A 20,176-nucleotide genomic window follows, 5' to 3' on the forward strand; every position below is an offset into this window, starting at 1 on the left:
ACGCTCCATCTTCGGTTTTCGCGCAAACCGTGAAGCGACTTTAAATTTGTTCATCTCCATGGTTAAAAGTTATCTTAGGCACGGCCCAACCCAGGTGTGTTCCATAGCCCGTCTCTCACGAATTCAAAGTTAACAGGAGAATAGGCCTTTGGATTGGTCTGCAGTGCAAGCTCAAACTCGGTTTTCGACGGGAGGAACGCATATGTACCCGCTCTCGAGGATGTACTCGTTTGGGATGTCAAAAAGGGGGAAATGGTGGGTCACAAAGTCCCCAGGATTGAAGAATGCATATTAAACTGGTCTTAGATGGCAATGTGGCACGAAACAGGGCACCGAGCGGAGGTCACTTGCATTGTCAGGTCGCCTCAACGAGATTTTTTCGCGGTCGGATATGCGGACGGCTCTATTCGACTTTGGAACAGCATCTCCACAGCCGTCGTCACAGTATTCAACGGACACAAGAAGGCTGTGACAGCCCTGGCATTCGACGAGCAAGGTGTTAGATTGGCTTCCGGGTCACAGGACACAGATTTGATCGTATGGGATGTTGTTGCAGAAGCTGGCCTCTACCGGTGCGTATTCTGCTTTTGAAATGGTCTCCTCGTGTCTAAACGCGAACAGGCTGCGCGGTCACCGAGACCAGATCACGGCCATTCGATTCTTGTCCATCTCCGACCCCCAACAACCTTCATCCTCTACCACGGGAGCCCCAGGACTGCTCCTCACATCTTCAAAAGACACCTTCATAAAGCTCTGGGACCTCGCAACGCACCATTGTATCCAGACAGTCGTCGCTCACAGATCTGAAGTCTGGACTTTGGATCTAAACCCTGAGCAAGACCTTATTTTCTCGGGAAGCTCTGAGGGTGAAGTCAAGGCATGGAAAATCGACCGGGAGGCTGCAGCAGGGGGATTGAAAGAGACAGACTCAGGAGAGGTATGTTTAACTCACTCTCCGCATGGAATGTTCATGTTCAGCTCGTTTCAGATCGTCAAAATCATTCACCCAATTGCCAATTTACCTCTCAACTCGACTCATCGGGTTTCTCAAATCCAATTCCACCCAACCCAGCCTTATGTCGCCCTCCAATCTCACGATAGGTCTGTTGAAGTCTTCCGCATTCGCACCGAGGAGGAAATCAAAAAGAAGATCGCACGTCGGCGTAAACGGGCCAAGGAGAAGAAGGAAAAGGAAGGCGGTTCGAAAAAAAACAAGGGCGCGGGCATGGACGTCGATGAAGGCGTCAACGACGTTCCTTTCATCGACAAATTCACGCCCCATGTTGTCATCCGTGCTGGAGGGAAGATTAGGTCCTTTGACTTTGCGTTGGAGCCCCCAAATGCAAAGGCTGCCGCCCAGGTCAGTGTAGTTGCAAGTCCCCGCTCATGCCCCACTTCTGACATAAGTCGATAGCTCTTCCTAGCCCTCAACACTAACACATTTGAAGTATTTAACATTCCGCCACCTTCCAAATCAAAAGAGGAGCCACCGGAGGCTACCCGGACCTTCTCCGTCCACCAACCTGGCCATCGCACCGATGTTCGCGCTCTCTGCCTCAGTTCTGATGACCGTATCCTGGCATCGGCCTCGAATGGTGAGTGCAATAACCATATGTACCTGTCCAGACACTGACGACACGCAGGGTCCCTGAAAATCTGGAATTTGAAGACCACCGCTTGCATCAGAACGATGGACTGCGGTTATGCGGTTTGCAGCGTGTTCCTACCTGGCGATCGACATGTAAAAGGCTTCATCCCCTTCTCGTCTTCGGGTCACTAAACGCCTCCAATAGGTTGCCGTAGGAACGAAGAGCGGAGAGATCCTCTTATTCGACATCGCATCTTCCTCTCTCATCGAAACTATACAAGCACATAGCGGAACAGTGTGGTCCTTGCACTTGCGCAAGGACGGCAAGGCCCTCGTTAGCGGCAGTGCTGACAAGGATGTTAAATTTTGGGAATTCGAGGAGAAGGAAAGCTCAGAAAATAATGTTAGTTCTATTCTTCTCCTTGTCACGGGCACGCTCATTCTGACAAAATTAAGCAGGCACAGAGCGGCAAACTACTATCCCTTGTTCACATCAGAACGTTGAAGATGTCCGACGACGTCCTGTCAGTGAGATACAGCCCTGATGGAAGGTTCTTGGCAGTCGCACTATTGGATTCAACTGTCAAGGTTTTCTACCAAGATACTTTGAAGTTCTTCCTATCGCTATATGGTCATAAGGTATGCTCCCGCCGTCTATATTATTCCATCGTCCTAAATGTTTTTAAGCTACCAGTCTTGTCCATGGATATCTCGGATGACTCTAAGTTGATTGTCACATGCTCTGCCGACAAGAACGTCAAAATCTGGGGTCTTGACTTTGGTGACTGTCACAAGTCGATCTTCGCCCATGAAGATAGTGTGATGCAGGTCGCATTTGAAAAGGACTCTCATTACTTCTGGACGGTCGGTAAAGATAAAATGCTGAAGTACTGGGACGGTGACAAGGTTTGTTCTTTCACCCGCGCGCTACTTCTCACGCTTAACTCGTTCATATAGTTTGAAGGCATCCAGAAGCTCGAGGGACATCATGGTGAGGTCTGGGCGCTGGCCGTGAGCCATTTTGGCAACTTTGTTGTCACTGGTTCAAGCGACAAATCTATTCGAGTGTGGGAAAAGTTGGACGAACCGGTGGGTACAGCTATCTTCACTGGGCAAGTATCGCGAGTGCTCATTCCAAAGAACAGCTGTTCCTCGAGGAGGAGAGGGAGAAAGAATTGGAGCGACTCTACGAAAATGGGATCGCCGAAACCCTTAACGCAGAGAACGCACCCATCGGCAGTGGTGCCGAGGATGGCGCCCCAGCGACTTCAGCTGAAGCTGAAGTAGCAGCTGTTACGAAGCAAACGACAGAGACACTGATGGCTGGGGAGCGCATAATGGAGGCTCTTGATCTGGCAGACAAGGAACGCGAAACCTTCCGCGAGTACGAGGAAGCCATGTCGAAATTATCCGAAGACGACGCAATGCGCATGCAGCCCCCTCCTCGGAACCCCGTTCTAGCGGCGTACGATGTTGAACCCGACGTCTACGTCCTTCAGGTGGTTGAAAAGATTCCAAGCACTGCTCTTCATGATGCTCTACTGGTTCTTCCATTCGGCAAAGTCATTTCGCTGATGGGTTATTTGAATCTCTGGGCTCAGAAGGTATGGTCGGAACTGTATCCTCCGCTCGGGACCATCAATTGATCCGCTTTACCCCAGAACCGGAATATCCCTTTGGTTTCTCGTATCCTCTTCTTCCTCCTCAAGACTCATCACAACCAAGTTGCCGCCAACAGAACGATGCGGACAATTCTAATTCCGCTGAGACGTCACCTCCGAGCAGCCCTACAGCGACAGAAGGATATCATTGGGTATAACTTGGCGGCCCTGAACTACATTCGGAACAAAAACGAGGCTGAGCGAACTACAGAATACTACGAAGAGGCTGGGTTGGACGAAGAGAAAGTGAGGGCGAAGATTGCGGAAGGAAAGAAGAGGAAGAGAGTGGTTGTAGTAACGTAAAGGAACAACCAATGTACATCAAAAGGGACGCGGACCTCGGGCCAGCGAGAAAATCCTGTGGCACTGTTTTCTCAGTGCACCTTGGGACCCCACAGCTTCTCGTGCCTGTCATATGCGTCAGAAGCTGAATGGGAATTGGTATGTGGCTGTTTCTTACCATTCCTTGGGCTGGGTGGCCGGGCGATATTGCACTTTCAAAATGCCTTCATCGAAATCGGCGAGTGCTCCAAAGGCAGCCCTAGTCAGATCCACATGCTTCGAGTTGGCAGCGCAACCTGCGCATGTGTCTACTACTCGGACGAAAATACACCTCTTCGGAGTATTGCATACTTCACGCCTGAGTCAGTTCGCGCATTCTGTTACGGCAATTGTTTGTGACTCACGCTCGATAAATTTGAAGCACTTCGGCTTGCTCGCCCATCCCTTTTGCGTCAAGGCTGCGACAAAGGAATCGTCCTTGTCGATAGCAATTTGAGTAGACAGTCACATGAACGAACAAGAAAACATACTGTTGGTGCCCATCGACCTTTGGGCCAGCAACTGGGGTGTAGCAAGTCGTGGCCAGTGTACCTGCTAAATTGTCAGAAATTAGAAGGTTCAGAAAGCCTTGCATGCTAACCATGTAATCGTGACGGGTTGGGGCTTTCCAATGCCTGTCAATCCCTTCAACGCCTTCTGAAGGAACTCCGTCAAAGAACCCGCCACGCCCTTTGGTTTGGACGATTTATTTGCGTGCAATTTTCTGCCGACGATATTCTGGGGTTGGGCGATATCATTGCTATACTTGTAGTCGAGATTTGTGGCATTGACCACCTCCCATCCGTCTCGCGGGTCAAATTGGTACCCATCTCCAAGCGAGTGTGCCTTATCGTACTTGTGCTTCGCTGTTGAACCAAGTACCGAGTCCTTGTGGGTGTGTCCCTGTGTGGAAAAAGACAAGAAGGAGAGGAGGAGTAGAGCTATAAGTGTTCTGATGGAACCAGGCATACTGTCAACCACTTTTGATGTTGAATGGCGAAGAACACAGGCCAGCATCATCCAGGGCCACTTTCCGAGTCGACATGATTACCAAATTAGGTAGCCCGGCAGTAATTAGCGCACCGGATGACGTAGTTGCCGTGCCGGCGGCAGGAACCGAGATCGCCGACAATGGGTTGACAGGATGCCTTTTTTTGGTGGCCAAGCATCCTTGTCCTTCTACCATCATGCCCGTCAATTCCTCCTCGAGAAGAGCGAGAACCTCAAACGATGGAGATTTGGGACTGCGAAGGGCGCGTGGGGAGGTCAGTATCTCTGCCTGTATGGTTAGTGAGCCTCATTGACTCCTCCCAGATATCCTGCGCCGAGTGCAGGAGGTAATGAAAATAGTCGTCTATCACTGTGCTTTCTCCTGGACTCATCAACGGCCTTTGTATCAGATTGAAGCTTAAATGTGATAAAAAGATTCCGTGCAACTCCTGTAGTAAGTTCCTCGGTCAGGCTCACTACCAAACCGCTGGCTTAGTCAAAATTAGCGAGGCGTGGTTGTGCTCCGATATGTCCAAACGGGAGTTTAGCAACTGGACAAGGTGCCAGGTATGTGATTTCCGTTACACCGTTGTACCTGGCATCAACTCTAACTTCCAAACTGTAAAGGTCGCACCTTGCGGATACCGCCCAACTTCATGCAAAGATCGCAGAGATGGGACACAGGATCAGTCAGCTGGAGGAGGCTCTCGCGACTTTCCAATCCTCTCATCCCTTGCTTCAAGAAGAGCTGTTGTCCATCAAGTCTCCCTTTGGGCAAAACCTCCAGAGGAAAGACAAGGTTGCTTCCGATACCCGGATACGAATCGACCAGACCACAGCTGCTTTTGGGACACTGAGTATTGGTGATCAGGGCGAAGGGAAATACTTCGGTCCCTCTGCGGGTGCAGAGGTACGTTGCTTGTTGCAAACTAGTTTCTGCATTCACTAAAAAACTTCAGGCCTTATTTTTGGTGAATAGCACTTGCCATGTCACGCGGATTTTTACTCATCCCCTGTTAGGCAGGAGCGAATCTTAACGAATCCGAAACCGATGACGACGAGCCTACAGAAGTATCAGTACACATCGCCCGAATTCTATCCACAGAAGGAAACTTTGAAAAGGCGATGGACATCCTCTTCGATCATCTACCCGAACAACCGCGGGCATGGGCACTCTGCGAAACCTACCTAGAGCAAGCTGCATGGGCGTCCAAGCCCATCAAACGCGATGAGGTCATTGAAGATATTCTGTCCCCGACGTACAAAGCGCTCAAGACTAGGCACAGCTCGGATGCCCCAGTCGCTTCGTTCTCCCCGCACAAACTATCCGTTCTCTACATGATATTTGCCATCGGGGCACTTGTCGATCTCACGTTGGAACCATGTAAGTGACCACAGCAGTTGGCCTGTACACGTCGCGTTCAATTATTTTTTGGCATTAGGCAGCAAGGAAGCTGAGAACTATTACTATCTCAGCAGAGCTTGTCTCTCTTTGCGTTCAGTCTTCGATTCACCCGAGGTGTCGACAGTGCAAGCGCTGTTGTTGATGGGAGGATATCACGGGTGGGCCGGCACACGGTATACCGTCGACAGTTCTGTACGTCATCTCCTAATTAAAGATGCCTGGATTTCGCCAACTCGCATTTCAAAAAGTGGGGTCTTGTTTCTCTGGCTTCGAAAACAGCCCAAAGTGTGAGTGAATCTTTGTCGTATTCCCCTTTGATACCTCGGTCTTATTGAAATCTATTAGTTAGGCCTACGTAAGTCGGTGATTGTCCTTTGACAAGGTCTTGAGCTGAACTACTTCACTCAGACCGGGATCCGAGTCGATTCAATTTGAATCCCAAGATGGTGGAACGGAGGCGCATGTTGTTCTGGGAATTGTATTCTTCTGAACAGCTTTATGTAGGTGTCTTTCCCAGCCGCAGTGTTCAAATGTAGTTATTCACGTCGGACAGAGCCTAGCGCTGGGCAGGCCTCCTGCCATCCGGCCTTCCTATATTGACTGCCAATTCCCCATGGATGAGGAGCTGCAAGATAGTGGTGATAGCAAATCCTCGGTTGGATGTAAGTCAAGAGCTTGCCTATTCTTCCGCAGTCCATCTCATGCACCCTGCAGACTACCAATGGAAATATGGGTTTATCAAGGACGTCCTGGCGACGATTTTGGAGAAAACGGTCACCGCCAATCCGCCAACCTATGAAACCATCCTTGATCTCGACCGGAGGGTGAGAGAAAGGGCTCTTCCACCTCAATTCAACACATTCCTGAACCCAGAAGACGGATGTACCCCTGGGGAATACATGAGACATTGTCTTCTTGGTCAAATGAGGGTCATTGGTGAGCAGCGCGGACTTCAGTGGCAGCCTTTCGACTGACGGGTGATCAGCCTTGCTTTACATCCACAGGAACTTCTTTGCTCAAGCCATCCTCGACTCGCCTGAAAATCCTTTACGGAGCCCGTATGCGCCTTCCTTCTTGGCCACATACAGGTGCGCTTCTGGTGTCATCAAGGCCACTATGAACCATTATGAGAAGTTCCCGGAGCTGTGTGCTCGGTGGTGGGGCGTCTGGACACATCGTACGTCTATTGTTCCTCCCGTCTTCAGTATCTCGCTTATCATTTTCACGGGGCCAGTATTCTCCGCTGCGGTAAGCATTCGATGTGAACCTTTCCGCTAAATCCTCATACGCTCTCTTTAGATGATTGTCGGGTGCATTGTCACTCGGTCTCCGTCTTGTAGCTTGGCCTCAAGTGCCTACATAGAGTTGGGCCTAGCATGCGACCTTTTCGAGAAGGGCTGCAACGAATCCCGTAGAGCCAAGAGTGGGCTGGTAAGTAGTCGGGTATTTTTGCAGAACCACGGAACTGAACGTCATGACGTCGGTAGGCTATCCTGCTCAAATTGCGCAGACGGGCTTCAGAGGTATACTCGAGGTATATCAGCGGCGATGCACATGCGGCGGGCGGTATCCTATCAACCGGTCAGCCAGACTACGGAGAGGACGAACTGGCTCTGTTCGGTGGCCAGACAAAGGTTCTTGTTAGTAAAATGTTGTCGCAGTATCGGAAACGGAAAGGACGCAGCAGTTCCTCGTCGTCCGCACTCCCGACTTCCGCATCAACACCAAGCACATCCGGTTCAGAGCCAGACACAATGGCAAGTCCCACGGCAGACGTGCACCCCAGACTTGTGGAATACCTGTCCATGTATCCTCCGTCAAACCATTCCTCACCGCCCCACTCGGACCTTACCCCCGACCACATGCCGCAAAATATCCAACTGCCAGAAAAGATGACAGAATACCAACAATGTGAGCATTACGAGCCTCCCCCTAACCAGGATTACTCTTGGTGGGACCAAGGTCAGACGAGTACGGGATCTGCGCCAGTCAACCCAGTGAATGGGCTACCTCACTACTACTCTGACCCCATGGCCAATCCTAGTGGTGCGGCTATGCCACCCAACTTCGGGCTGATGGGTCAGGCGTACTCACAAGGAGGAAGCAATATCTCGCAATTGGCGGACTTAGGGATGATGATGACAGGAGATTTGGTCATGGACCAGCAATGGCTGTCCTTTATGCGTGATTCTGGTGTGTTGGAAGGCGGCGATCCTTCGACTTCGCAGCGTCGGCCAGCGATGTTTGACACGGGTGACATGACTGGGATTCTCTAGCCCCTGAGTCGCTTTCGATATTTATTATGTTCCTGTACTTCTAGCCATTTAATCTACCTTCTCGGAATCAGTTAACCATATAAGTAGTTTCGCTACGGCTAGCCGTGTTTTACCGTCCCACCATGTGCTTCCTTGTGCAGCCGGACACGGTGAGAAAAGTCAATAATGTAGTCACGATTGTCGCGAATTATGCCATACTTGGAGCTTCTGTCGATCCCATAAGCATCTTGCTCTTCACCCACCACCATACGTCTAGCAGCTTTCGACAATGGTCAGAAAGCCCATAGTCAACGGCACAGTCCTTGTTCACGGAGACGGCGCAGTTGCTGGGTCGAAGTTGGAGGTCGCCCCCTCCATCTCTGTTACCACTAGTAAGTGGTCTGTTTCCGGAATTGTTGGATTGCGATTTACTCTCAAGGACGTAGCTTTCCGAACGCCCGAGGCTGGTGATGCCCAATTCCCTACTGAGGCCCTCGAGTTCCGCAGTCCTGCTCGACATGTGTATTCGCGATACACCCAGGACGTTAGCACGAGGGCTGAGCATATTCTGAGCAAAATCAACGTGAGCCAGACCTCGAGGCAGCATAATTGAATGCTGACGCCCGGTAACTAGCACGGTTTTGCAATCACTTATTCCTCTGGTCTCAGCGCATCGTATGCCGTGCGTGCTGTCTTCGCTTGGAAATCACTATCGAGGTTAACCGTCGGAATAGGCACTCGTTGCTCTGCACCCCAAACGTATTGCAATCCGGGAGGGATACCATGGATGCCATGAGACCATCAAGGTTTACGAGCAGGCCCGTGGCAGCCCGATCCCTTTGATTGACCTGGACGACGAGTACCAACCAGGCGATATCTGCTGGCTGGAAACCCCTCTCAACCCTACCGGTGAATCAAGGTTAGCCCGCTCTGTCACACGGCTGCATGCTCCCATTGACCATTCGTGCAGGGACATCAAGTATTACGCGGACAAGATTCACAAAGTTGGAGGCAAACTGCTTGTAGACTCGACCTTTGGACCTCCTCCGCTTCAGTACCCGTTCAAATTCGGAGCTGACTAGTGAGTTCGGTCTCACAGTTTCAGTGCCCGCACAGATCATTTATTTGACTCTCGGTCTCTTTCTCTTAGCATCCTTCACTCTGGTACTAAATACTTTGGAGGACATTCCGATTTGTTGGCGGGAATTTTGGTTGTGAACACAAAGGAAGAATGGGCGAAGGTGTGTTGTTCCTTGAAGCAGGCGCTTGCATGTACCCAACACCTCGCACTACTAGCTTTGGCACAACAGAACTTTCACTGGAAACACATTGGGTAACTTGGAAGCATGGCTTCTGCTGCGCTCTCTTCGAACGTTGCACCTTCGTGTCCCAAGACAGTCCGAGACAGCAACCAAATTGGCCCAATGGTTGAATGCTGTTGCCTTGACCCCTCCGGGCAAGTCGTACGACGGAGTCCCAGGAGGCACCGTTACCAAAGTTTGGCACTCCTCTCTTCAAGGAAAGGACCAACGTGGCTTTGAACCTTCGCAACAAATGGAGGGTGGCTACAATGCAACGTTCTCCATCATGGTTAGTTTTACACTGGTCACTTACTATGCCGTAGTTTTCACCATTGTCTCCAGCTTAATGATCCCGAGCAAGCCGAGAAACTGCAATGGGTCCTGAAGTACTTTGTTGTGAGTGTTTATCTCGAGCCATTTTTTTCCATGCTTGACGGGACTTCTTTTTCTAGCCTGCAACCAGTCTAGGAGGTGTGGAATCTTTGATTGAGAGGCGTATCAACTCAGATACTCGCGCGGACCCGAGATTGATTCGCTTGAGTATTGGTGTGGAGGAATTCGAAGTGCGTTGACTTCCAAGACGACATTTATGAAGTAGTTACTTATACCTTTTTCAGGACCTCAGGGATGATCTTCGCCAAGCACTTCAAACGGTTGCCCAGGTTTGTCTTCCCCGCTCTTCTTCTTAAGGTACTGGTCTGACTGTACCATTAGCCCAAGGCCAAACTGTAGATTGCGACTCGCTCGGAAAATGTACCAGTGACCTATTTACACCTAATCCATACGTCACGACCATCATCAAAATATCTAGAGAAATCTTCCCGAAAGAGAGTAAATGCTGCTTCGGAGTGACAGTCATGAAGCTTCTGCGGATTTCTCTGTCAGCGGAGTCCTAAAGCCAGTATAAAGACTTTTCTCGCGAAATCCATCTTGTCATTATCTCTCCCCTACTTACCATGCCTTACTTGCCTGCAAAACGCCTTTATCTGAGGGGTAAGCTGCACTGGACGATGCTCACGGTGCTCACGGCAACTAAGTGTTATCATCCAGGACTGGACAGAGACGTCACCCCCGAAGAACTGTTGAAGGCAAAGGCTACTTTGAAGGCGCATGTATCCACCCCTTTCTCACCTGTTTCGTGGTACAGTATCTTTCAACCTATGGCAAGATTAACGAAGTCAAGTTTGTCCACAGTGAGTACGCTGTCCCTTTTTTCACGCCGCATGACTGACGACCGTCACAGACTACGCATTTGTCGAGTTCGACTCGGAATCGGTGAGTATACATGTATGCGCCTCTGCCCCATCTCTCCATCTTATTTTTCCAAGGACGCGCGACTGGTGTACAACATCTTTCGTTCTTCCCCCTTGCTGGGGAAAGGTGTGTATTGCCGAGTCATCGCGGCCCGTCGTCACGAATCTCATGTGGCCGGGTATACAGAGGTCGTCATCCAATTCGCGCGGCCTCTGCGAAAGGATATCGCTGCTCTCCAGAATGACTTGGGCTGGAAGGCACCGACTCTGGTTCGACGGTAAGGTTCAATTTTTCTATCTGCAAGGTGCCTTCTCATCAAGACGTTGTCTACAGACCCAGTCCTCGAGGAACTGCGTCGAGGCATCCTGTCGTCGTGATGGGCATCCCAGAGGAAGTTAGATGGCAGGTAAGGGGATTAACCCGTAAACACGCGCTAGTATATTAAACCTTACGTGGTTCCAAGGAGCTGAAAGATTTTGGGAGATCTACCGGATGTCTTGTTGCCTACTGTGATCTGGATCCCAGCAGCGAGTCCAACGGGTAGGTTCTTAAGTTTTCCTGCGGAGCAACCGAAGCTGAAGTGTGTGGCAGTTTTATAGAATACTTCTCCAAAGAGGACGCGGAATATGCTATTCGAACTCTCGACGGTGCTACCCTGGGCGGCCGCAGGGTCCGCGTCGTGCCCTACAGCGAGGTGAGGAATCCCGATTCCCGCCTATTCAACAGCTGGTCATCGTGCTATTATATTCAGGCTGTAAGCGAGCGGCGAAGGAAGACCTTCCACGATGCACCCTTGCCTGCACACGCCAAGGGACCGAACGCGATGGCGTCCACTAGTTCACCAGATGCATGGGGATACAGTCGCCAAAGCTTCGAATATCCTAGCTCCACCTCCGGCGGTGGACACATCAACCCATGGGGAGACTATCGATTGCAAGCGGGCACAGCCCGCCCGATCGTCCCCCCTGAACCTCGTGGCGTTACTCTGTTCTACCCTCCCTCCGATAGATCGCAGGCTGCCTCGACCATGGGGGCCAGGCACTCAGTCTCCTTCACAAGCGTGACCTCGGACGAGGATCCCCAGTACAGCCCATTGTCGTGTAGATTCTTCTCTGATGCGGATTTCGGTTCACGATACCACCAAAGCGCTGTTCGGAGCGTGCTGTAGGGTTTGGGCGGCTTCACCTACCACTCCAGGACTTAGCATCGTATGTGATCTCTTTCTGTCCGTCTCGCTCGCCATTACTGACCATTGGACTCTCGTCACTCTTCAGATGACTGACTCGTTTTTCAGCGCCCCAAAGGTTTTCTCGGTTGCATCTATTTATTGACCAATGGGGCATGCTTTCCAATTCCGTCCATCCAAAGACTCTGACTTTCCCCTTGCTGCATCATACAACTGTTCTATACATCACATACAATCCGTAGGCTCTAGACATCATCGCTACTCAGTCACTCATCGGCCCTTCGCGTCGCACTCAAGAATAATTTCATCATCACCCCCCATCACATCCATATTATACCAAGTAATTCAGTACTCATTACATCACGAGCATCCTGTTACATAGCATTACTTCTTCCTACCGAAGTAGAGTTCCAATAAGCTGGTTTTGTCCTCCCACCCTTTGCCTGTGCGTTTGAGTTTTCCGATCTGGGCTATCAGAACTGCGCAACTCTCAGCAAGTTGGTCCTCGTCTGGGTCTCCGGAAACGATCTCGCTGGCAACAAAGAGCTGCGAACTTGGTGATTCTGCGAGAGGCAAGAGACGAACGGAGATGGCCACAGGAGACAGGGAAGTGGCCAGGGTGAAGACGTGGGGAAGGGGGTTTAAGATCCCTGAAGGAATGGAATGGGAGGGGGTTGGTGTCATCGCTGTCGGGGGATCATAACTGGAGACGATCAGGAACCAAAGAGACGACAAATACAAAGTTGCTATCCGTACCGAACGCAAAGGACATGAACGTTGTATCCCTTGATAGGAACATCTTTTTTGAAAACATCCGCAAAGCGCAATAACCCCCGGGCGTTGCTGCTTGTGCATTCTGGGAACACGACGAGAGGCCTGCGAGAGGATTTGCGAATTTCCTCGAGGGAGTGGACAGTTTCGGAGCCACGTGGAGAAGGAGCGTAGCCCGTCGACATAATCATTTCCCAAAGAGAGGCCTTCTTGAAGCCAGCAATGGGTATGCGTTGAGTTTGCGTCCTTGAAACCTGGTTGATGTTTGCGGAACCTGTGCCCGTACGGCGACCAGGTCTATAGGCTATCGGCGATCCCCCAGAAGCGTTGGAGAAGGATACGTCCTTTTCCGGGATAGGAACAACGAATATTGGGTTGAAGCTTGGGCAGTGGGACATGAGAGGGTATCTTTGGGACGGGTAAGCAAACGCTTACCGGATAGCGAGCCATACAATCTCAATCCAGGATGCCCAGTTTGAGACAATGAGATCCCCTGCCTTGGGGTTCCAGGCTATAGCATCCTTGACGTTCTTCCTGCGTCGTTGGTTAGATGAGGCGGCTGGGGATATAACGAGATATTGTACAGACCCTCGTTTTCGTGTGGTATAGTCCACGGGTATCCAAAACAGTCCAAGAATGAAGAGAGCGGTCCGACCAAGAGCATAGGTCAAAATGTGTGTAATGAAGTCATAGAGTGGCGGCAGTGGTAACTTTAGAGGTTGGTTGACTATGGGTTAGCAACAACGTATATGAACGGCGGACATACCAATAGCAAGCAAGCGCCTTGCACAGTCACCAAATAAAGCAAGGAAATTACCAGGACCAACATGGTCCTAACCACCGCCAATGGGTACCGAAGTGGAATAGTAGCTTGGGCTAGAAATTCACCCCCTGCAGGGGGAACAGGTGTCAGGAAGGGCTACAAACGTTGTTCAGACCGTGTTTGGCGCCCAATGGGATGGCAAATACCTGTATTCCTGTGCCCGCATCCTGGGAGTACGATGAGTTATCTGGTTCCAGCAGTCTTCAAGGAAACACGCACTCTGTAGGCGCTGAATTTCTCCATGAGCGAAACGGGAGCGAGCTCGATGTCGGGCTCGGTGACATGGACTCTTCGGTCGGGCCGGATGATCCGGAGCTAGTGAAGTGAGGCCGTAGGTCACCTCTGAATGGCAGTCCATCCTCTTATGCCTCACAAGGTTGTCTCGTCGCCACCATGGCTGCGGATTCAACTCCAGGCAGTCACCACCGGAACCTCTTCTTTCAGTATGGAAAAGCTGCCATTCACCGATATCATAGGCTGCATCTCTATGGAAAGGTCCGTACTATACTGCCTCGTGGTTTATAGCTGGTTCTAAACTCTTATCCAGGCGTTCATTTGGCTAGTTATCCTGTTTTACATCGCTTTTGGTCAGTCACATCCTGGCCAGACCTTCCTCGTCCAGGTCTAATAAAACTCGGAGGTTCCAGGAGTGTTTGTTATCATCGTGACGCCCGCGCGTATCGCACAGTTTCTCTATGACCAGGCCAAACTATTGGCTGCGACACGATTCGGCTGGGTTGCTCTTCTCCTATCAATAAGTGAGTTATCTGAATACCCCTTCCAATGATTGACAAATGGTATTCACTCTGGCTTTTCCCACTCTCGCCAGTATGCATTTCATTTCCCCCGTTGATTGGGCATACAACCCTTGTTACACTTTGCGGCTTTGCCTACGGTATGAAGGGGTTTTATATCGCATTCGCAGGGTCGATACTCGGCTCCGCACTCGTCTTCGTTGTCCTGCGTTTCTTGTTCACCGAAAAGATCCGGTCATGGTCTGCGCAGAATGAGAAGTGGCAAGCTCTAGAAGCCGTCGTTGTGGGTCTCTCTCCGAGTCATACTGCTTTAGCATGGTGTATTGACCGACGTCATCCCTTTGCCCTGGTGTACTAGAGGTCAAAGGGTCTACCCTTAATTGTCCTTATCCGTGTATCCCCATTCCCTCCTTGGGTCTACGCCAACTCGCTGTTTGCTGTGGGTCCTTTCTCTTGCGTCCAATTCGATCGTGAAGAAACTCCGAACTGAATACCCTCGTTCTCAGTCGATCGAGCCAGTCAAATTATGGCAATTCGTGGCCGCAACGTGCTTCATCACGCCAAAACTCTTGTTGTATGTTTTCATGGGATCGAAGATGGCGGCCTTGTCCGATGGCGACCAGCGAGATCGGATGGACACCCGTATGTCCCCTGACTCGTCCTCCCCTTCTGTCTTTCTGAACGTTTAATAGACGATAAGATTATCAACGGACTTTTCCTGGCAGGGAGTCTGGTCATCGCCGTATTCACTAGCTGGTGCGTCATCCAATGATTCAAGGTTCTGATTCAGAACAGGTTCCTGAACAATGCATCCCCAGGCTAGTCTACAATCTGGTACAGAACCACATTCGGCATTTGCATGGTGTGGACCCTGAAACAGACGAACTGGCGGCTGAAGCAATCGAAGATTTCGACGAGGATGCTCCTTTACTCTCTCCGACTGCTTCCCATCGCGTTTAACAAGGACACTGATGTAAAATACACTATACATATAGGGATAATGTTGACCGGAGAACCCTGTGCCGGCGTGTAGATATTATAAATTGCTATCTATCGTTGGGAGACATCCTGGTATCAGTAATAATGCAAGAATAATAAACTGAAACTTGCGCCGAGCAAGAAAACGAGAAGGTAAAGTCTACTATCCTTTCCTCTTTCTTGGGCTTTCTTGAGTTCGGCTTTGCTTTTCTCGACGGTTGAAGTCGTCGCGATCGCATCTTCATACAGTTGGTCTGTCAGTTCCGTTTGTCGGGTCAAGTGGGTGACAAGTTCCATTTGGAGGGCGCTAATATCCATGAGACGCGACTCAGCCTGTTGGACAGACTCGAGCGTGTCTTGGACGTTTCGTAGTATTGCGGCGTTCTCGGCTTCGAACTGGAGGATCTGTGATGAAGTCAACTCCAGGTCGTCGTCTTCATCTTCTGAAGCGAACGAGGAGTCGGGTTGGTAACTCTGTGGTGGTGTACGCGTATGGTCATTCGGTGTACCGAGTGTTGCAGCAAGGAACCCTGACGACGCATCCCCGAGCCAACTGGAACCACTTGAGGTCTCCTCTGGAATATGGGTATCCATCCATGCCGCTTCTCTGGAAGCGCCCGAAGCAAGGGTTTTGGTACGCTCCAACTGTCGTTTCACGCGCTCCTCCTGCATCTCTTTCTGCATTTGACTGGCTTCTGTCAATCTCCGGCCGAGATACCATGTTATGCTTGAGCGGTGTGCGGCAATAACGTCAGAGGCAAGTGTGGATTCGTCCTGTCGAAGTCGAGCGGGTAATAGTCGGAAAACGGGATTTGCTTTGCTCTGAACCAGTTCCGATCGTCCTGGGCAGAAAGATATTGTCGGTACACGCAAAACACAAATTCCAGGTATTCACAAACGTACGTTTCTCGAGGAGTTCCATCTCTTTAACCCTCGTTGAGCATTGCTGCAGGATAGTTCTGGCTTGGAGATCTATCTGGTCTCTCTCTTCGTTCGACAGATATTTTATGTTTGACCAAGCAGATTCTCCCTCGTTCAGGTCAATGTTTCTAGACCCTTGACGCGATAGAGGGGCAGGGTTTCGGGAGTCCACATTGAGGTAGGCACGCCGGATGCTTCCAAGCATCCTCGTCAGGGTTCCTATATGAGATAGCTGCACCGAGTCAGCTCCAGTACATCCCTCACAGCGTCACGGACTTACGATAGTATACGCTTCATGTATATACCCCTTGCCAGAGGCTACTTCACTGCTGGACACCGAGGAGGGCGCTTTGGCGTGTAACTTGCGTCCCTCTGGAATAACATTTTCTTTGTCGGCGACGGTACGCCGAAACTCAGAGGTCCTGTCTGTGAAAGGCATTGGGATAAGAGATAAAAGTAGAAGGAACTGAGGACTTTGCACCTTTCTGCCCAGACTCCCATCCCGGTCGGTGGACGTGATGATGTGGTTCCCACCGAATGGGGCTACTTCTCACGTGGACCTGCTCCCTTTAACATCCGCCAAATTTGGGATGCGCTCTTTTGCTCAGACCACAAACTCGACGACCATGAAATGCGTTGTTGTCGCTGGTTTTCAGCAACGATTGTCGTCCACCTTGTGGAAGATGGATTCGCATCCTTGTTTGAAGTGGATAGAGATGTCGCTCCTCCTGTCTGCTATAAAATGGATGTACATTCATGTCATTCTGTGTTGTTTTACTGAATAATAACACAGTCCATTTGCTTTGCTCTGCTACTAGGCCTGAACTATGTCTAGTTTACTATTTGGAGGGTCGGAAGAGCTTTAGGACCGTTAAAAAATTGAGACTACAATGCCAATTTTGGCCTAAATGACCGCAAACAGCGCATCATTCCTTTCCACCAAACCACCACCATCGCTCATCGCCAGGCTTTCCACCTTCGCGTTTTTCCCGTCTACAACGGTTCACTAGACTTCCGGATACCTTACGCCGCCCAAGTAAGTAAAATCACATAAGAGTGGCCGCGGATGACTTTCAGAGTGGAATCTGTATCGACCCTGGACAATACCAACGATATCCACTGGGTCGAGAAGATGACTTGGAATAGTTCTAGATACTGCTGAGGCTGCTTCAGTTATCTCTTCAACTGTGCTACCTATCAACGAGCAACTGCTGAGCGCTCACTTCTCCGCAGACCTGAGAAATGGATCCGAGAAGAGCCAGAGACCCTCGCCTCGCTCAACGTGGGCCAGATCCTCGACTTCAGCAGCATCAGCAGAAGCAACCCTCGGTTCAGCCGCCAATACCACCACCCGTGAGCAACTTGCAACAACAGACCCCATATACCAACACATCCTCGATACCAGGATTGGAAGAAAGTTCCTCCTCTTCGACTATTACTCCGTCTTCTTCGTCTCTCGGCCCACAGCCCGATGAAAATGCCGAGCAATCTGCTCCTGTCAACGGCTACAAACCGCGACCTTTATTCTGCGTAGTGTGTGCAAGCAATCAGGTGAGTAATGGTGCCTTTTGTGCATTGGCCTGTTGCGGTTCTGAGAAACAACGTCCCGTTTTGTAGAACCGCTCCATGGAAGGTCATAACGTCTTGTCGTAAGTCCTCTTGGCAATCCGCATAGAAAGTGTCGGACTTCTCTGTCAGTAAGGCGGGGTATCGGGTTATTTCATCGGGTACAGGGTCAGCTGTTCGTCTACCCGGGCCCGCAATAGACAAGCCCAACATCTACTCGTTCGGAACGCCTTACAACACGATCTATGAAGAACTTAGCTCCAAAGATCCACGCCTGTAGGTGACACACTCATTAGGGCGAAAGTTGTGGTGGTAGAGCTGAATCCATGTCACAGATATACCGCCAATGGATTGTTGCAGATGCTGGACCGGAACAGGAGAATAAAGACAGCTCCGGAAAGATGGCAAGAGACAAGGACTGTCGCCGATGTGGTTATTACATGCGAAGAGCGATGTTTCGACGCAGTTTGCGATGGTAAGCGCCCAAGACGGAATTCTACCCGAAACCGCTAATCCTTCCGTCAGATTTGTTGAACCGAGGGGGCGATTTGAGCAAACCGGTCCACATCATTAACATGGAAATTAAAGATAATCATGAAGAGGCCGCAATCGCTGGAAAAGCAATGTTGGACTTGGCTGCGGCGGTACGTGGAGATACGTTTCCCTTGGGAACTCAGTACCAGGCATAACATCACATCCCTTAGATCGAAGCCACGGATGATATCGATGAAAATATTGATAAAATCTTAGAGGCACAGCAAGAGAAACACCCACACAACCTATTGCATGCGGTTGCGTATTACTGACAGATAGATACGATATCTTGTACTGACAGTTGCGGACGTCGTGCAATGCATGCAGTCTCGATGGTTCGACAAAGCAGTGAGTGTCGTTATCACTGCGTCATGAAATGGTGAGGAATTAGTTATTGTGAGGCGCCCGTTGAGGTACAGATCAGGACAGCAACTAAACCACGTTTAGAAAGAAAGAAGCACGCAATGTAGGCGCAATTGCAGCGATGTCTGAATGCCAGGGCGTGAGAAGCGAAGACGCGATGATCGCTGGGGCCTTTGGGATTCCAATAAATGGGCTCTTCAATTCGAAATGCTCCCTCCTTAGATCTCCTTAGACCACCGACTACAGAGTGAAAATGCCTTCTCTCCGACTTGGAAACACTGCCCCCGACTTCGAGGCCGATACCACTACTGGACGCATCAAGTTCCATGAGTGGATTGGTGACTCCTGGGTACGCGCTCTATAGATAAGATGTCCGGACGATCTAATCTGTGATCGCCAGGCCATCCTCTTCTCTCATCCTGGTGACTTTACCCCCGTTTGCACCACCGAACTCGGTGAAGTCGCTCGACGAGCCCCCGACTTCGCCAAGAGGAACGTAAAGGTTATCGGTATTTCTGCTAACGGCCTCGATGAGCACCACGCATGGGTCAAGGACATCGAGTCTTATGGTGCGAAGGTCGCCCCCACCCAAGTCTCTTACCCCATCGTAAGTGATACTTACCGGCGGTTCATTGAGCTTCTCTAACCCATTCACCGCTGCGGACACTAGATCGCCGATCCCGACAGGAAGATCGCCACCCTCTATGATATGTTGGACGAGCAGGATGCCACCAACGTCGACACTAAGGGCCTTCCCCTTACCGTAAGTCCCTGTGCCTGTGACCTGGAACGATACATTAATTCAATCGACGTTAATAGATCAGGACTGTCTTCATCATCGACCCAAAGAAGAAAATCCGCCTCACCCTCGCATACCCTGCCTCCACTGGCCGTAACTTCGATGAGATCATTCGGTAATTAATCCTCCGATTTTTCAGGGCATCGCTGAACTTCTCATTCCCGCTTTCACAGAGTCATCGACTGTGAGAACTGCGCAGTACAATGACAATTCCCGCGAAAGGCTAACTCTAACCTTCTTAGCTCTCCAACTCGGCGACAAGCACCGTATCACCACACCCGTCAACTGGAAGCAGGGTGAAGATGTCATCGTCCACGCTAGCGTGACCAACGACGAGGCCAAGACCCTATTCCCTGAGCACACTGTTCACCTGGTAAGATTTATCGTGGCCATCCCGTCGCTCATGCTGCTGACCCACCCCACCAGCCATACCTCCGAACCACCCCTCTCAAGCAGTAGATGCTGGTAACTAATCGTGTATAACTGTGTAAAACTTGTATCATTATGGAGTAAATTTGCTATGTATCGCGATCGATATCTTTATCAACTTACTTGGCACTACTTGAGAGAGAGAGGCTACATACTTGAGAGAGGGGAGAGAGAGATAGGGACGTATTTGGGCGCTTATCGAAGCGTGAGAAAGTGTGCAAGCAGGGCAAAACAAATGAATGAGATGCGCGGACGCGTCATGGAGTAATTGAATTC

General features: G+C 50.5%; 10 protein-coding genes across 10 annotated transcripts; 7 read left to right on the plus strand and 3 right to left on the minus strand.

Moving 5' to 3' along the window:
• Window positions 1-58: 58 nt before the first annotated feature.
• Window positions 59-3,552, plus strand: CC1G_00216 (WD-repeat-containing protein; the record flags this gene model as incomplete). The annotated part of the gene is made up of 13 exons (XM_001837028.2): window positions 59-94; window positions 145-255; window positions 307-572; window positions 622-937; window positions 989-1,360; window positions 1,415-1,595; window positions 1,644-1,741; window positions 1,794-1,991; window positions 2,048-2,227; window positions 2,276-2,494; window positions 2,546-2,677; window positions 2,734-3,192; window positions 3,250-3,552. 13 exons carry the CDS (start codon window positions 59-61, stop codon window positions 3,550-3,552), a joined length of 2,871 nt encoding a protein of 956 aa, XP_001837080.2.
• Window positions 3,553-3,623: 71 nt separating this feature from the next.
• Window positions 3,624-4,539, minus strand: CC1G_00217 (hypothetical protein; the record flags this gene model as incomplete). The annotated part of the gene is made up of 5 exons (XM_001837029.1): window positions 3,624-3,657; window positions 3,710-3,881; window positions 3,936-4,008; window positions 4,062-4,122; window positions 4,172-4,539. 5 exons carry the CDS (start codon window positions 4,537-4,539, stop codon window positions 3,624-3,626), a joined length of 708 nt encoding a protein of 235 aa, XP_001837081.1.
• Window positions 4,540-5,233: 694 nt separating this feature from the next.
• CC1G_00218 (hypothetical protein) lies at window positions 5,234-8,241 on the plus strand (the record flags this gene model as incomplete). Its single annotated transcript, XM_001837030.2, has 12 exons — window positions 5,234-5,470; window positions 5,581-5,944; window positions 6,003-6,157; window positions 6,214-6,252; window positions 6,311-6,320; window positions 6,374-6,465; window positions 6,519-6,627; window positions 6,680-6,901; window positions 6,951-7,142; window positions 7,200-7,213; window positions 7,265-7,396; window positions 7,453-8,241. 12 exons carry the CDS (start codon window positions 5,234-5,236, stop codon window positions 8,239-8,241), a joined length of 2,355 nt encoding a protein of 784 aa, XP_001837082.2.
• Window positions 8,242-8,461: 220 nt separating this feature from the next.
• CC1G_14611 (cystathionine gamma-synthase) lies at window positions 8,462-10,253 on the plus strand (the record flags this gene model as incomplete). The annotated part of the gene is made up of 11 exons (XM_002911134.1): window positions 8,462-8,612; window positions 8,667-8,803; window positions 8,855-8,902; window positions 8,955-9,139; window positions 9,191-9,301; window positions 9,371-9,461; window positions 9,517-9,810; window positions 9,864-9,917; window positions 9,974-10,084; window positions 10,139-10,183; window positions 10,236-10,253. The coding sequence occupies exons 1-11, from the start codon at window positions 8,510-8,512 to the stop codon at window positions 10,251-10,253; spliced, it is 1,197 nt and encodes a 398-aa protein (XP_002911180.1). The 5' UTR covers window positions 8,462-8,509.
• A 224-nt stretch (window positions 10,254-10,477) lies between these two features.
• CC1G_14612 (hypothetical protein) lies at window positions 10,478-11,956 on the plus strand (the record flags this gene model as incomplete). The annotated part of the gene is made up of 10 exons (XM_002911135.1): window positions 10,478-10,514; window positions 10,572-10,633; window positions 10,690-10,714; window positions 10,765-10,796; window positions 10,850-10,901; window positions 10,962-11,052; window positions 11,109-11,181; window positions 11,239-11,315; window positions 11,367-11,469; window positions 11,527-11,956. The coding sequence occupies 10 exons, from the start codon at window positions 10,478-10,480 to the stop codon at window positions 11,941-11,943; spliced, it is 969 nt and encodes a 322-aa protein (XP_002911181.1). The 3' UTR covers window positions 11,944-11,956.
• Window positions 11,957-12,345: 389 nt separating this feature from the next.
• On the minus strand, window positions 12,346-13,798 carry CC1G_00220 (hypothetical protein; the record flags this gene model as incomplete). Its single annotated transcript, XM_001837032.1, has 7 exons — window positions 12,346-12,664; window positions 12,718-13,113; window positions 13,168-13,266; window positions 13,321-13,442; window positions 13,499-13,651; window positions 13,702-13,722; window positions 13,775-13,798. 7 exons carry the CDS (start codon window positions 13,796-13,798, stop codon window positions 12,346-12,348), a joined length of 1,134 nt encoding a protein of 377 aa, XP_001837084.1.
• Window positions 13,799-13,948: 150 nt separating this feature from the next.
• CC1G_00221 (hypothetical protein) lies at window positions 13,949-15,270 on the plus strand (the record flags this gene model as incomplete). Its single annotated transcript, XM_001837033.1, has 8 exons — window positions 13,949-14,050; window positions 14,103-14,142; window positions 14,203-14,313; window positions 14,385-14,593; window positions 14,669-14,749; window positions 14,817-14,952; window positions 15,003-15,066; window positions 15,129-15,270. The coding sequence occupies 8 exons, from the start codon at window positions 13,949-13,951 to the stop codon at window positions 15,268-15,270; spliced, it is 885 nt and encodes a 294-aa protein (XP_001837085.1).
• Window positions 15,271-15,384: 114 nt separating this feature from the next.
• On the minus strand, window positions 15,385-16,648 carry CC1G_00222 (hypothetical protein; the record flags this gene model as incomplete). Its single annotated transcript, XM_001837034.1, has 3 exons — window positions 15,385-16,130; window positions 16,192-16,441; window positions 16,490-16,648. 3 exons carry the CDS (start codon window positions 16,646-16,648, stop codon window positions 15,385-15,387), a joined length of 1,155 nt encoding a protein of 384 aa, XP_001837086.1.
• An 803-nt stretch (window positions 16,649-17,451) lies between these two features.
• On the plus strand, window positions 17,452-18,644 carry CC1G_00223 (phosphoprotein phosphatase; the record flags this gene model as incomplete). Its single annotated transcript, XM_001837035.2, has 6 exons — window positions 17,452-17,760; window positions 17,827-17,858; window positions 17,908-18,051; window positions 18,111-18,250; window positions 18,301-18,419; window positions 18,480-18,644. The coding sequence occupies 6 exons, from the start codon at window positions 17,452-17,454 to the stop codon at window positions 18,579-18,581; spliced, it is 846 nt and encodes a 281-aa protein (XP_001837087.2). The 3' UTR covers window positions 18,582-18,644.
• Window positions 18,645-18,925: 281 nt separating this feature from the next.
• On the plus strand, window positions 18,926-19,930 carry CC1G_14613 (1-Cys peroxiredoxin; the record flags this gene model as incomplete). Its single annotated transcript, XM_002911136.1, has 7 exons — window positions 18,926-19,021; window positions 19,073-19,279; window positions 19,343-19,435; window positions 19,492-19,586; window positions 19,645-19,655; window positions 19,714-19,844; window positions 19,898-19,930. 7 exons carry the CDS (start codon window positions 18,926-18,928, stop codon window positions 19,928-19,930), a joined length of 666 nt encoding a protein of 221 aa, XP_002911182.1.
• Between the last annotated feature and the right edge of the window lie 246 nt (window positions 19,931-20,176).

The sequence above is a fragment of the Coprinopsis cinerea genome, assembly GCF_000182895.1.
Source record: "Coprinopsis cinerea okayama7#130 chromosome 5 map unlocalized cont3.5, whole genome shotgun sequence".
Lineage (NCBI taxonomy): Eukaryota > Fungi > Basidiomycota > Agaricomycetes > Agaricales > Psathyrellaceae > Coprinopsis > Coprinopsis cinerea.